A 16,165-nucleotide genomic window follows, 5' to 3' on the forward strand; every position below is an offset into this window, starting at 1 on the left:
CAAAGATACATAAATTACCCGCAAGCACAGGGAAAGATGCTCTACACATCATTAGTCGTCAGGGAAATGCAAATGAAAACCACCATGAGCTACCACTTTCCCATCCACTGGAATGGCTATAATAAAAACAATAACAACAAAGGTTGGTGAGGACGTGGAGAAACTGGAACCCTCACACATTGTGGCAGAATGTAAAAAAGTGATTGCACTTTGTAGATAATGCACTTTTTACACATAGAAGGCTAGTGGCCACTCTTTGTCAAGCAAGCCTATTGGTGCCATTTTTCCAACAACGTTTGCTAACTGCATGACTCTGTGTCACATTGTGGTAATTCTCACAGTATTTCAAACTTTTTCATTATTAGTATATTATGTGATCTGTGATCTGTGATCTTTGATGTTACTGTGGTAATTGTTTTGGGGCACCACAAACTACACCCATATAAGACAGCAAACTTAATCCACTGACCAGCCATTTCCCTGTCTCCCCCTTCTTGGGCTTCCCTATTCCCTGAGACACAATATTGAAATTAGGCCAATTAATAACCATACAATGGCCTCTAAATGTTCAAGCAAAAGGAAGAGTCACACATCTCTCACTTTAACTCAAATGCTAAAATGATTAATCTTAGAGAGGAGGGCATATTGAAAACTGAGATAAGCCAAAAGCTAGACCACTTACACCAAACAGCCAAATTGTAAAGGCAAAGGAAAAATTCTTGAAGGAAATTAAAAGTGCTCCTCCACTGAACACACCAATGATAAGAAAGCACAGCAGCTTCACTGCTGATATGGAGAAAGTTTTAGTGGTTTAGACAAAAGATCAAACCAGCCACAACATTTCCTTGAAACCAAAACCTAGTCTAGAGCAAAGCCCTCCCTCTCTTCAATCTACAAAGGCTGGGAAGGCTCACAAGGTTGAAGGAAAGAAGCTGTCTCCATAACATAAATGTACAAGGTGAAGCAGCAAGTTACCCAGAAGACCTAGCTAAGGTAAATAAAGACAGTGGCTACACCAAACAACAGATTTTCAATGCAGACAAAATAGCCTTCTATTGGAAGAAGATGCCATCTAGGGCTTTCATAGCTAGAGAGGAGAAGTCAATGCCTAGCTTCGAAGCATAAAAGGACAGTCGGACTCCCTTGTTAGGGGACAGTGCAGCTGGTGACTAAGTTGAAGCCAATGTTCAGTGGCCATTCCAAAAATCCTTGGGCCCTTAAGAATTATGCTAAATCCACTCTGCCTCTGCTCTAGAAATGGAACAACAAAGCCTGGATGACAGCACATCTGTTTATAACACAGTTTACTGAATATTTTAAGCCACTATCGAGATCTACTGATTAGAAAAAAAAATTCCTTTCAAAATATGACTGCTCACTGACAATGCACCTGGTGACCCAAGATCTCTGATACAGATGAACAGTGAGATTGATGTTGCTTTCATGACTGCTACCACAACATCCATTCTGTAGCCCATGGATCAAGGAGTGATCTCAACTTTCAAGTCTTACTATTTAAGAAATACATTTTGTAAGGTTGTAGCTGCCACAGATTCCTCTGATGGATCTGGCAGAGTAAACTGAAAGCCTTCTGGAAAGAATTCACCATTCTAGATGCCATTAAGAACATTTTGTGATGCATAGGAAAGAGCTCAAAATATCAACATTATCAGCAGTTTGGAAGAAGATTCCACCCTTCATGGGTGACTTAGAGGGGTTCAAGACTTCAGTGGAGGAAGTCAATGCAGATGTGGTGGAAATTGCAAGAGAACTGGAATTAGAAGTGGAGCCTGAAGGAGGGACTGAGTTGTTGCAATCTCCAGATAAAACTTTAACAGATGAGCAATTGCTTCTTATGGCTAAGCAAAGAAAGTGGTTTCTTGAAATAGAATCTACTCCTGGTGAAGATGCTATGAAGATTGTTGAAATGACAACAAAAGACCTAAAATATGACATAAACTTAATTGATAAAACAGCAGCAGGGTTTGAGGGGACTGATGCCAATTTTCAAAGAAGTTCTACTGTGAGAGAAATTCCATCAAATAACATCGCATGCTATAGAGCAACCATTTGTGAAAGGAAGAGTCAATCAATGTGCAAAAACAAAGTATTTTTCAATTAAGGCATGTACATTTTTAGACACAATGCTATTGTACACTTAATAGACTACAGTATGGTGTAAACATCACTTTTCTATGCACTGGAAACCATTGGACTCACTTTATCGTGATACTCACTCTACTGTGGTGGTCTGGGACTGAGCTAGCAACATCTCTGACATGTGCCTGTATATCCCACATCTTCCCAGTGGTCTTTGTGCCACTAAATTATATACTTTAAAAGGGTGAATTATATCTCAAGAAAGCTATTATTTTTAAAAAAAAGAGTAAAGATGAACATTGTGACTTTGCGCCACAAGCAAAGTGACCCCACCCCATTGCAGCAGAGAAAAAGTGAGCTGAAAGTGTAAATTATGAGGGGCAAAAAAAAGCGAGCTAAGAAGCTAAATTATGAGTTAAATGTCATTTTCTGGGACCCATTCAGAGGACATCGAAGGACCAAGGCTTAGCATCACTTAGGATCACATCAGACTCCAAAGCTATCCCCTCTTCTGACCACTCACCTGGCTCTTCCATGTGAACAATGATCCAGTTGAAGGCCACTTCAGCTCCCATATTTCCAGTAAAGTACACAGCCTTCCGACATGCTTCTAGAGGGAAACCCATCTCAGCCAGCTGCATCACCGATGACTCATCAATGTCTGAGGCTACGGAGCACAACAGAATACTCTGGTGTAAAAACATGAACCCTCGTAAAACGTAAACTCTCTTTCTCCTCGTCCTAGCTTCTCCTCATCCACTAGCCACATGCTATCCAAAGAAAGTGCTATTTCTGGGGGGTGTATAAATGGTGGTTTAACTTTGTTTTGTTTGAATTCATCCAAATATTAAGCTATTTGAGCTTAAATATCTTTGACCTAAATTGGAACCACAGTAATGACCTGGACAATCCAAGCACTGAAAAACAATTCCTTAATTTTATATGGGGAGATGGAGTGTATTCCCAGAACCATTCCAGCCTCTCAGATCCTTCTCAAGACCTCTCCTACAGCGGCCTCTCCTATCACTGAAATCTGAAGAGAAAAGCATTATCCACAAGCGCAAAGCCTATTCCTTAAATCTCACAGGAAGTTATGCCAGGCCTTTAGGTATATCAGCAAAGGAAGTAATCAGCTCTGGGAAATGGAGAACCCAAATGTTAAGTACAGAAGGACAGAATATGTTCTGTAATGGTATACATTTAAGATATTAAAAGAGATAGCTTTATAAACCTAATGTGGGCCTAGACATAGAGGGTTTTGTTTTGTTTTCTTTTCTTTTCATAATGATATGTAGATATTGGTGGAGATGTATGTGTCTGTGTGTATGTGTATGTATACGTGGATGCATATAAGCACATGTATGTATGTATACATAATGTACAAAATATACATAAAAACCTATAGGCATGTGTATATACACGTATGTGTGTGTACATACATATACACGTTTTATAATACACACGTATATGTGTGTATATATACACACACCTGTTATGTTTTATGTATACACATTTGTACATGTATATACATACGTGTGCTTGTATGTATACACATACATGTATATATACCTGCATTGTGCTCTCAAATTATCCAACAACTGGAGGGGAACAGGAGCACAAAAGATATCCCTTTTTTTCCCACATCCTGAGGTCTCTAATCTACTGAAAATTCTGCCAAAGACGGCAATTAGTAGAACTGAATAGTAGCAGTAGAACTGAGGATTAGAGATATCTGTTCTATAAAAACTACATTGAAAATGTGTTTATCAGGGCGCCTGGGTGGCTTAGTCAGTTAAGCATCTGACTCCTGATTTCAGCTCAGGTCATGATCTCAGGGTCATGAGATCAAGCCCCGCCCTGGGCTCCATGCTGGGCATGGAGCCTGCTTAAGATTCTCTCTCTCCCTCTCCCTCTGCCCCTCCCCTCACCAACACCACCCCCACCCCCAGCCAGCACTCTCTCTTTCTAAAAAGAAAAAGAAAATGTGTTCATCAAACTTCTCTCTTACAAGGAAGATACAGAGAACATCCTTTCAAGACCAAATTTTAAGAAAGCAATGATTTAGGACAGCAGTGATTCCCAAGTTGTGTTCTATGATAGCCTGATGTTCTAAGAGAAATGTCATTATTGAACCACAAAACAAGGGGTTTCCATGGCCAAAGAAGCTTTAAAATCCACATTCTCTATTCTCCCCTTAGAAATTCACAATGTGCATTAGCATAGTGAAGACTCAAAAATCCTGTCACAAAGACTCCTACAGTTAAGGAAGCTAGGAAACTCTTTCTACAGAACACCTTTCAACATCTTGTAAGACTCTCATGTTCCCTACAATGCAATTTAAGAAGTGCAGGTCAATAAATGGTTATGTGTGTCTCTAATAACATATTAGATTAAAAACATATAATTCCATTTTTGAGAAAAATAAAGTGAGCCAGGCACAGGCAAAGGCCAGTGGAAAAACATACACCAAGTGTTAACAATGGTTATAGATGACTGATGAAACCATGAATGACTCTTACTGCTAACCCATAGTTTGTAAGCATCTTTTTACTCTCATAATAAGAAAATAATTAAAGTTGTTCTTTAAAAATCTGAGAAAGGTAGGATGCAAATGTTAAACAATCTCAGATAATTCTATTTTCTCCTGTTGAGTACAGGTAGTTGCTGATAAGACAGCAGGCTTAGATCTGGGAGGAAATCAATGGCCAAACCATGAACCCTGGAAACCTGGGTTTCCTGCTCCTGTGTCAGTGCTCCTGGTCAGAGACAGACTCCTCCAGCACAGTCAGTGCTAACCACCCATCACCTCCCCCAGAGCAATCTGCAGGCCAGCTCTCTGCAGAATCAGGAGCAGCAAGCAAACCTCTCACATTCCAGAAAAGGTCAAGCGGCATAAAAAGCACACTTGACTCCCAGCCCAGGTTCTGGTCCCAGCTCTTGGGTCTCTGAAGTTTCCTGAGTCTCAGTTTCATACTCTGTAAAAGGTTACCTACCCTGCCCTTCTTACTGTGATAATCAAATGAGAATCTGGATTTTATATGAACAGTAAAGTTATATACTATTGAAAGAATTTATGAAATAATAAACGCAGTATGACTCATGGTAACCATTCCAAAGTAGTAACAACCACTGTTATTATTATAATTAGATTATTCACAGAGGCAATGATTTTCCCAAGACCCTCGCTGACCCTAAAAGCTTCTAGCAATGAACAAATCATAATCGACCAAGGAAAGGAAATGTGGAGGTCTAAGCCACATGATCAATCATTTGCAATGTAAAACACATGCACTTCTTTTTTTAATTTTATTTTATTATGTTATGTTAATCACCACACATTACATCATTAGTTTTTGATGTAGTGTTCCATGATTCATTGTTTGCATATAACACCCAGTGCTCCATTCAGTACGTGCCCTCTTTAATACCCAACACATGAACTTCTAAATTAACAATAGTTTGTCTCTGGAAGGGCTTTGTAGACAAAAAGATTCAGAGTATTTAGTGTTAAACACTCCCCCTTCCTCCTAATTAATACCTAAATACTCACCATAAATAGTTTATTGTGTTCTTTTCAGAAAACCAAGAGTACCAACTCCTACAGGATTAAGGAACTAAAAGTCTATAGAATTAACATACAATCCAATGACACTACGAACCTTGAGAGTATTAATCAATGCTACCATGTCCTGTCAGTCATGAGCCATCACTACATGTCCAGCAGCAGGAATGGAAAAAAGGCCTGGCCACTGTGCCATCACTGCATAAAGAGCCCTACTCGTGGCCAGAGTGGGAGGAAATGGCATCACGAGCCCACCTTCACACATGCGGAGACTAAGGCTCAGAGAAGTTAAGTAAATTTTTCTAGCTTGCAGTCATAAACGGCAGGGCCAAGTTTCCAGTCTGGGGCTGGTTGGCTTTCATGCTGATGATCACTCTCCTGAGCCACAGAGCCGCTTAATCATCATGTCACTGGTTTACATTTGCTGCTAACTCAGCTTGCAGACAAAGAATCACTCCCACCCAGGAAAAGCTGCACATGTAGAGAACAATGCCCCTTTACTGAGTTCCCACAGATAAATGTCAGACCAATGACAATTGCAGGACACTGAGAAAAATTTCGAAAGATACATACGGTCTATGAGTTGGTTCATCAGGCGATCTGGAAATTAACGGAGAGGCAGAGAATGAGACCAAAGCATGGCAAAGAGTTTTAGAGAAAGAAAAAGAGTCCATGCAGGGCAATCCCTAATCCCTCACCCCTAGGGATCCCACACTGTTGTCAACCCCTCAGCAACCCCACCCCACACACCGCCCAGCCTGTACAACATGAAATCATTACAGTAGGGAGCGAAAATAAACAGGTCTCAGGGATTTCAACCAGATAAGACATGATGCTCTGTCATGTCTTAATCAACTTAATGAACTAAATAATTTATCTCCCTGTATTTCTAAGGACTCTGTATAATTACAAACCAAGGATTCTGTTAAGAACATCAGAGAAAGCAGGAGCAGTGCGAATAAACCATCCTGTACTCCTCCGATGCTCCTACTGATCCCTGTTCTCTGGACCCTTTAATGGACCACTCGTACTACATAACCCAGAGTGTCCCACGTACAGGTCCCTTCTCTACTCTCCATACTCTACAATTTAACATCTGACTTAACGTCCGAGAATAATGGAACACAGGTGCCTATCGTGAATCCTCCTGGATTCACCTTACCCTTCTCTTGCACCTGAACATGGTCACCAATAATATTGAATGCTCAACTGATGAGAAACCTTTTGAAGAGAGGCCCAGTGTGCTCTATCACTATTAATTGACCTAATTAACTGATTAAAAAGGTGAACAGTAAGTAAACAGGTGAGCAAATGAAACCAGAATGAAATGATTGCATCAGTAACTGAGCTAAAAATGAAACCGAGATTTTTTGACACTGTCCTTGGATCCACAAAAGTGAAACAATTATTTTCTGCATGTCCTTTTCCCTTAAAAAGTTAAGTATTCTGAACAAAAATTAAGCCTTCACAGGGCAAACTACAGCCTTGCTATGAAGCAGTGACAAAGCTGGGGAGGTGAAATGTGGTCAAGATTTTTAAAACTAACACACACTATTGAATTTCCCCTTCGGGTTGTCCAGAGGCACTCCCAAGATGACACAGCTCCTCAAGATTGAGAGCCTACTGAAAACACACTCCTTCTTTTCCCTACAGGCCCATTTATTTGCAGGAAGGAGAGGGAGGGAGGGAGGGAGGGGAAGCCAGATGCAACCTAACCTAAAAACTTCTTTGGAGATTTGCTGCCCCCTATTGCCAGTGATTTCTGCAGGTCCGTTTCAACTACCCATGACGGGTCTGTGCCTCTTCCCATGTCTACCTTAAGTTTACAGTTGCGGCCAGGCCTCACTACTGTGCATCTACAGTGGGTTACAACACAGGAACATGGCCAAGGGACGACAGACTGGTGGAAGAGAAGAGACTCTTCCATTGGGGGTGGGGTGGGGAGAGGGGTAAGAGAACATCCTCCTGGCAGACGGTGGTACCTTTTGAGTCATCAGGAATGACTATAGGGGGGCTGATGTCCGGAAGCTCCTCCTCTCCTGGCTGTAACCCCCTGGCTCGGAGATGGTTGATATCAAGTAGGTCTGGCATATCAATAGAAACATCTACAAAGTGAGAGAGATTACATTCACCAGACTCTCCAAAAACCCACAATCGCCCCCTAAAACCAGCACCTCTAACTCTTATGTGCATGTGTCTAGGCAGAGCTAAGCGATGCTTTTCAGTCCCCTGGAGTAGATCCCTGGACCAGTAGACTCACTAAGCCTAGCCAGATTTAATGGAGAAGCAGGGGGAAAGTATAGAGCATTTCACACTGAACAAGCCAGAGGTAAGCCAGAGGTTGCAAACTGAGAGCCCAAAGACCAACTGTAGCAAACAGAATGTCTGATGTTTCTAAAATGTTGGCAACAGGGGCGCCTGGGTGGCTCAGATGGTTAAGCGTCTGCCTTCGGCTCAGGTCATGATCCCAGGGTCCTGGGATCGAGCCCCGCATCGGGCTCCCTGCTCCACAGGAAGCCTGCTTCTCCCTCTTCCACTCCCCCTGCTTGTGTTCCCTCTCTGGCTGTGTCTCTCTGTCAAATAAATAAAATCTTTAAAAAAAAAAAAATGTTGGCAACAAATTCCAATTTTTAAATCAGAAGATTTCATTTAAAAACCTGTATTTCCAGGGCGCCTGGGTGGCTCAGTTGGTTAAGCGACTGCCTTCGGCTCAGGTCATGATCCTGGAGTCCCGGGATCGAGTCCCGCATCGGGCTCCCTGCTCGGCAGGGAGTCTGCTTCTCCCTCTGACCCTCCTCCCTCTCATGCTCTCTGTCTCTCATTCTCTCTCTCTCTCAAATAAATAAATAAAATCTTTAAAAATAAAAAAATAATAATAAATAAAAATAAAAACCTGTATTTCCAGCTTATTTTGAAAAACAAATATTCTCATATGGTAACAACTGCCCTGGGGCTGATCTTCAGCTTCCACTCTAGACAGTACGTGCCCTACAAGAGTGTAGGGCACAGACCCCACTGCTCCCAATTGCCCCCATGACCCTGAGCATCATATTGTGATTCTGATTCTTATGGTAAAGAAATGTTTTTCTAAGCCACGTCTTTATCCAAAGTGGAAATATCCAAGAAAGACCAAGATAGGTAGGCTACACATTTCTTATATCCAATGTACTCCTGTCATTTACATTGTTCATATGAGGCAGTTGAATTTGCAGCCCCTAGATTACGCCTTTTCTGAGATCATGATGGGCACTGTGGTCATTCTCACCAAGTTAATAAAGAATGAAGTTTTAAAGAAATAAATTCATTCTCAAGTGTATTACTCTTAGGAAAATTTTTTTAACTTCTCAGGTCAGTTGTTATTGGGCCGACTTAATCAAATACAAAATTTATCGGTCTAAGAGCCTATTGAGATTTAGTGTTATATTCAGATACAATAATAATGAAAAATGGGTCCAAATGTTGGTGTGGGATAGGTCTCCCGGGCTAGCAAACAGAACTTGAAAATACTATCCCCAAAACCAGTTATGATGCCCGGTACACAAATCCTATTTTAAAACGACAACCCAAAGAAAAAGCTTAGTTAAAAAAAATCTTTTTTTAATCTCAGGGGACAGCAAAAACAAACATACTGCCTGATCCACAAAATCAACACAACTGTTCTCCACAGAGAAATTCAGGTTCATTAAAGCGAGCTTTGAGGCTCCTTTAAATTCAGCAAGTCTATGAAATCTGATCTGAATTTTTTATCCTTTACGGAAATTCCAAGGGCAGAGAAAAATAAGAACGCTGTTTCCAAAGCAGGTGAAAGCCTTTAGAAGAAAGCAGTTTCCTCTCTCAGGTACTGCTCAGGTCCACAGAGAAAAGGCTGAGTGATGAGCATCCTGCCCACAAAATCATTCCACCAGGAAAATCGAAGATCTGCCGCAGAATCAGTCACAGCCCTCCATCCTGTCACGTGGCAAACAAGTGCCGTGTCAACTGAGTGCTGGAGGTTCCCAGGGAAACCAGCCAATTTTACATTCTTTTTACCTGACCTCTCCAGATGAGCCGGTGAATGCTTAATTAACCAGTGTAAGGCCTGAGTTGTTTTTTAAGTGCTCAGAAACATAAAACCTTTAAAAGCCTGGCAAACAGTCTGAGGTACTTGCTTGAGAAATGTGTCCTTCCGTGGCACGGAGGACAGCCTAGTAACACCTTGACGTTGGATCCTGATGATGGAGAAAAGGTTCTTAAACATTGCCCCGAAAACTCTAATCTCCAACAATGGTCAAGGGCCTTGAAAATTAGCAAGAAAAAAGCCCAATGAAACCCAAGTCAAATCTCTTTTTTGACGATTTAAAGCAACTGACTATACTCATTTTATTATTAATAAAATTTGCATGATGTAAGAGACTGTCATTAGCCACACCTGCCTGCTTCGGAGGCCGAGGAGAGCTAATAAGGGGAGCATGTATCTTCAATCACCTGCACCTCCAAGTGCAGGTTTTGGACCAGCAGCATCAGTATCACTGGGGAGCTTGTGGGAAGTAAAGAATCCCAGCCCTCCCACCCCCAGACCTGCTGAATTAGCACCTGCATTCTGCCAAGATCCCAGGTAATCTGTATGCATGTTAAGTTTGGAAAGCATTGTTGATTTGACAATGTGGGGATCCGATTTTCACTCTTAGAGTCCAGTCATTCCAACATGCATTATCAGAGGGGTGGGTAACATGGGGTGATTTTCATTGTCAGTGCGTATCAAATACTCTTGACTCAAAAGAGAAAGGTGGGGATGATGGAAAAAGAATGAAATGGAACGATTTCTGACAGCCAACCACACGGGCCCCTTCACGCGCCATTTTGTTCCAATGGCTAATTTGACGTGTTAAGCGAAAGCATGCAAAAGATACCTACCAAATTTTTTGGGAACCCAGTCAAGACCAAAAGTGAACTTCTTTATCTGCACTACCAAGTATTCAGGGAATGAGGCAAAGCGAGATGTTCTGGGAAACACAAGGGGATTAGATCAATGAAACAAGGCAATAAGAATCGTGAATACAGTTCATGAAGCATCACAAGCGTTGTCCAAGGCATACCTGGCAGTTCCAGCAACTGCACTGAGGAGGAGGGACACACAAACACACACAGGCCGACACACACACCTGCTCCCAGTCACTCGTCCTGGCCTTTTCACAAGGACGAAGTGTTTACCGGAGGACAATGGTGTCCCTTGGGAAGGATCTGGAGCATGTTGCAAAATTATACTTTTATTTGCTGTGGCACTTTGTGTTTCTGAAAAGTATTCTTCAACCATAGATATTTGTTTTTTCTAAAACCGTTGCTAGAGTTTAGTAGAGTAGACCCTTGAATAATGCGGAGGTTAGGGGTGCTGACCCCCCATGCAGTCAAAAATCCACATATAACTTTTGACTCCCCAAGAACTTAACTACTTATAGTCTAGTGCTGACCAGAAGCCTTACCAATAATATAAAGAGCCAATTAACACACATTTTTTAGGTTATATGTATTATATACTGTATTCTTACAATAAAATAAGCTAGAGAAAATATAGCATTGTACTGTAAAAAGCCCACTGGACTCACACAGTTCAAACCTGTGTTGTTTCAAGGGTCAATTGTGTGTGTGTGTGTGTGTGTGTATACATACACATTACATTTGCAGGAGTGTGCAGGCATGCGTGTGGTCTGTGTTTATATGTGTGGTTTGAAAAGCTCCCCAAGCGATCCTGACATACCCCTAACCTCCCTCCCACAGAGAATCACTATCTTACCGCACAAAGTTGGCATGAAGAGGGTTCATTGGAACTTTGGTTGAGGTTGACTATTAGAAATGCCAAAGCATCATTAAAATATTATTTTACCTAAAACCCATGGATCCTAAAGGGGTATGTATGTATGTGTGTGTATATATACACACATACATATACATATATATTTAAAAATTTAAGGTTCAGATTTAGATATTTTAGTTAAGTATCTAAAATATCTAAATCTGGGAGTGCCTGTGTGGCTCAGTCGTTAAGCGTCTGCCTTCGGCTCAGGTCATGATCCCCGGGTCCTGGGATCAAGCCCCGCATCAGGCTCCCTGCTCAGGAGGAAGCCTGCTTCTCCCTCACCCATTCCCCCTGCTTGTGTTCCCTCTCTCGCTGTGTCTCTCTCTGTCAAATAAATAAATAAAATCTTAAAATAAAAATAAAAATAAAATATCTAAATCTGAACCTTAAATTTTTAAATTAACACATATGGTCAATATCTCGAGTTTTCCTTCAAACTTTCAGGAATTGCCTGGACTTTGGTTTGACAATTTTATGCAGACTATTCACCCAGTACACCAAATTCATGCCCTGGTTCCAGCTCATTCTCTCAACATGTATCCTGTTGTTTATAACAACCATTTCTATGTCAGTGTCAATGTGGATAGAGTAGGTATATGTAAAAAAGAAAATAAGCTGTAGGCAAATACTGTATGTACCTTTTAAAATAAAAGATTCTAGAATACCTTCCCCACGATCTCTAAGTCATTGCCTTCTACTTGGAATGCATCTGCCCAGAATTCAGGAAGCAAATACAAGTGCATTGCTGCCCCCTAGTGTAGAAGAGAAACCATAGTACAGGGACAGAGCACTATCCAAAAAAAGGGTCAAAAGATGTGGATTTGTGTCTAAGATATGCTACATAATTCACTCCAAATGTGAACAAATCACTGACCCTCCCTGAGGCTCCACTTTCACATCTACAAAACAGATTTATTAATAATATCTACCTGCCAGGGCTACGCAATGTTCATAAAATGATGTGAAACCACTTGGCACACTAGAATATATATTATAACTAGGGAATTAGCATGATTATTTTGTCATAAAAGAGCTAGAATCCACCAGGTGTTGGACATTGACTTGGACTGCCCTGCCCTTTTGCCTGTCCAAAAGCCCCAGGCAAGTCACTTAACCTCTCTGGATCTCAAATTCTCCCTCACAAGGACAATAGAAGGGTATAAGCAATAATGTAAGGGAGTTCTTTCAAAAAAAGGAGCTTAAACATCCTAAGGAACTTATCTATTGTTATCCTGGTTCATTCTTCAGAAATTATCATATTATCTCTAATTAGGTTTTCCTATCTTCTGAGAAGCAGCAATAAACATCATTCTTATTTAAATATAGCCAAGTCCTAATTTCACCAAAACCCAACAAACTCCATCCAGTATTTTCAACTAATGTAAAAATGTCACCTTTTTAATTGATCTCTTCCTCTTACCACATCAACTTAAAAGCTGGAAAATATGTAACAGTGAGATCAGCCAAAAGTCATCAGTAAATCAGTGATCTCCAAAATGTGGTTCAGAAGCCCCAAGACTCTTGCAGTTGCTGTGGTCAGTAGCTGGGTGAGTAAATCAGCTGGTGATACCACGGGGCAAGGGGCAGAGCAGGGAACTGGAAGCAGGGTTTAACACACCCTTTTGTTGTGGGTAACTGCCAACCTGAGAGTACCAGAAATCAGATTAGATGACACCCACATTTATATTTGCCCTGTTGGATAAATGCGCTTTATTCATTTCTGTAGCCTCTACAGGGCCTCAAATTGAATCACACAGGTGGTAAGCACTCAATATATATTTGCTCAAAATAATGTCAAAATTAATAATTTGCATTAATTAATTGCAGATTTGGGACATCAAGTCTGTTACTGAAATCCAGCAAAGTTGGAAATGATGCACTGCTTACTCTTTTATTCCTAAAATTCATTCCTGGAAATTAAAATTTTTCTTGAAAAGTTATGTATTTAATAAAGACCAATAGAATGTAAATCATTCAAAAAGATCTAGGTAGACACACAGCAAATTTACCTCCAAAAACTGCTATGAGAACTAAATGAGTCAGGACACAAAGTGCTTAGAACAGTGCCTGACAACACTATTGTGTTGTCTATTGACAACCTGTTATCATTATCATGTCAATTGTTCACTAATTACAACGGAGGCAAAAACACTACAAAAGCCTTAATAAGAAAAAAATACAAGCTGTCCCTCTCCGTGAAATTAAGATTGTCTATTGTATTGAAAACCTGGCAACTAAAAAAATATAGTTCTATCCTTTCCATTAAATATGTTGAAAATATGATAATTAATCAACCACAGTCAAACTGTATAACCCAAGGCCAAAAAAAGGAAAGGAAAGATAGAAACAATGGTTATAACAGTTACAGCATACACTTATTCTGCACAAGGCAGTATACAAAGCACTTTGCAGAGTTAATCTCACTCTTCACCCCAACCCTATGAAGAAAGTGCTATTATCATCAAGGCTTACAGAGAAGGAAACAGCGGCTTAGGGTCACTTGGCCAAGGTCAGGTAACAGTAAGTTCTACACTGGGGATTCAAACACTGCTCATCCACCTAAAGCTTGTGCTCTGGAACCCCACACTGTGCTCTCCTCTTCATAAACGATAAAAGTCAAGACAAAATCTCTCCCTATTGATCCTTAACCCATGAGCTGCTTGACGGCAGGAGCTAGGTCTTGTTCAACTCATTGCCTAGAATATTCCAGGTGAGCAATAATACTTGCTAATGAATGAAATTTCCAAACACTAATATTCTTCCCAGAAACTGTCCATTCAGGACTATTTAAGGCAAGAGTCTTTATGTCTGGTCCATACTAACCAAAGATCTACAAAACGAACATCTTTTGCCTCTTCCTGGCCTTTCAGGCTCTGGGTCTAACACAAGAAAAATTCAAGGCCCCAAACTAATATAGTAAGGAGATCATGTCTATATTGCTAGAAATAAGAAAAAGAAAAAAAAAATCTTTTAGGAATCCACTGAACTGCTTTCCTCAAAACTAATATTTGAAACATGGTAAGACCTAATAAGGAATATGCAAGGCTACATAAGAATTACAAGGATATGAGTATAAGCAAGCATGATCAGGAATATGGGGTACTATATAAGAGAGGGATTAAGAGCTTAAACTTGGGGGGTGCCTGGGTGGCTCAGTCGTTAAGCGTCTGCCTTCGGCTCAGGTCATGATCCCAGAGTCCTGGGATCGAGCCCCGCATCTGGCTCCTGGCTCAGCGGGAAGCCTGCTTCTCCCTCTCCCACTCCCCCTGCTTGTGTTCCCTCTCTCGCTGTGTCTCTCTCTATCAAATAAATAAAGTCTTTAAAAAAAAAGAGTTTAAACTTGGAACTCAATCAATTTGAATGAATTCCAGGCCTGCCACTTATTGGCCAATTACTTCTCTTTTTATTTCCTCATCCATAAAATGGGGAGAATAATAGCACCTACCCCATAGTAATACCAAGAGGATTAAATGATAATTGACAGTAAGTGCTTAACACATGACCTGGAATGATAAATGGACAAAAAATGTAGTTGCTTTACTAACCTAGAACATGTTTCCTCCTTTTCCACAAAGACCAGTTTTCAATTATTAACAACCGGATACATCCAGTATGAATTTTTTTCATATACATAAAACCCATGAGAACATGTATACATAAAAGACAGAGGAAAAGGAAAATACATTTAATATCTACTGTTAAGGATTAGAGAAAGCAGAAACCCCTCCCCTAGACAGTTACATTAGCACTGCCTACAATTAAATATTTCGTAGCATTGGAGGAGAAAACCAGGTAAGCAAGCATCATTCCTCCATTACAGATGGAAGAAGGACATTGGGTGGTGACTTTGCCCTAGGATAGAACATAAGCTGGGAAGTGGACACAGGAGATGAATCCAGATCTCCTGACCACCTGCCCTGGGGTGAGAGCCTCTGTCTCTAGAAAGCTAATGCCTCCCAACTCCATTTTAACGATGGGCCTTTTCCAAGTGATGAGAAGGCTCCTTCCTGCAGGCCCAGAGAGTATGTCAGAACTTACACTTCTAAGACACGAGGCTACTTTTCTGAAGAGCAGAAAAAGGTGGCTAAGCAAACAGGGAAATGAAGAACACTACAGCTTACACCTGATGCTGGGGACTTTCTAGTTGGCCAAGTCCCCTGATCATTTCTATGTCCCACACAGAATCAGAATTAAAGCGCAAAGAGAAAAGGATCCATGTTTGAGAAACCTCCCACCTATTGTCAATAATTAAAGTAAAAAAAAAAAAAATCATCATATTGTACACCTTAAACTTACACAATATTATTTTATCTCAATATGTATCAACATATGTCAATATCTCAATACTGTCGATGATATCTCAATAAATCTGGGGGGAAAACAATGAAAGAAATTGGGTCTGCTGCTAGGATACTGTGTAGATGTCTAACTGCCCAATGATGGCTCCAGGTTGCAGTGCAGTGAATCTCACACTGAACACGCCAACTCACCGACGTTTCTCCGCAAGGACACACACACACACACACACTCACACAGATCCCATAACTGAGCAATCCGAGGATGAAAACTTACTCCACAATGGATAACTGATAACTGAATGGACTAATAATCTCGTTTGGATATGAGCAACACTTTTAAAAATTATTTTAAGAAAATATGGCCTTTTTTAA

At 40.7% G+C, this 16,165-nt stretch overlaps 1 protein-coding gene across 3 annotated transcripts in view; it reads right to left on the reverse strand.

Moving 5' to 3' along the window:
* Window positions 1–16,165, reverse strand: part of USP13 (ubiquitin specific peptidase 13) — a 127,164-nt gene that overhangs the window by 36,373 nt on the left and 74,626 nt on the right. For all 3 annotated transcript variants that reach the window (XM_045903317.3, XM_045903316.3, XM_064584948.1), the window contains exons 14-17: window positions 10,556–10,644; window positions 7,645–7,767; window positions 6,236–6,262; window positions 2,624–2,767 (exon numbers count right to left, since the gene is read on the reverse strand). In XM_045903317.3, coding sequence (XP_045759273.1) covers window positions 2,624–2,767; window positions 6,236–6,262; window positions 7,645–7,767; window positions 10,556–10,644 — 383 coding nt within the window. The remainder of the gene's footprint in view (window positions 1–2,623; window positions 2,768–6,235; window positions 6,263–7,644; window positions 7,768–10,555; window positions 10,645–16,165) is intronic.

The sequence above is a fragment of the Mirounga angustirostris genome, unplaced genomic scaffold, assembly GCF_029215605.1.
Source record: "Mirounga angustirostris isolate CCGP_5_RB_7025 unplaced genomic scaffold, mMirAng1.0.hap1 SCAF_1, whole genome shotgun sequence".
Lineage (NCBI taxonomy): Eukaryota > Metazoa > Chordata > Mammalia > Carnivora > Phocidae > Mirounga > Mirounga angustirostris.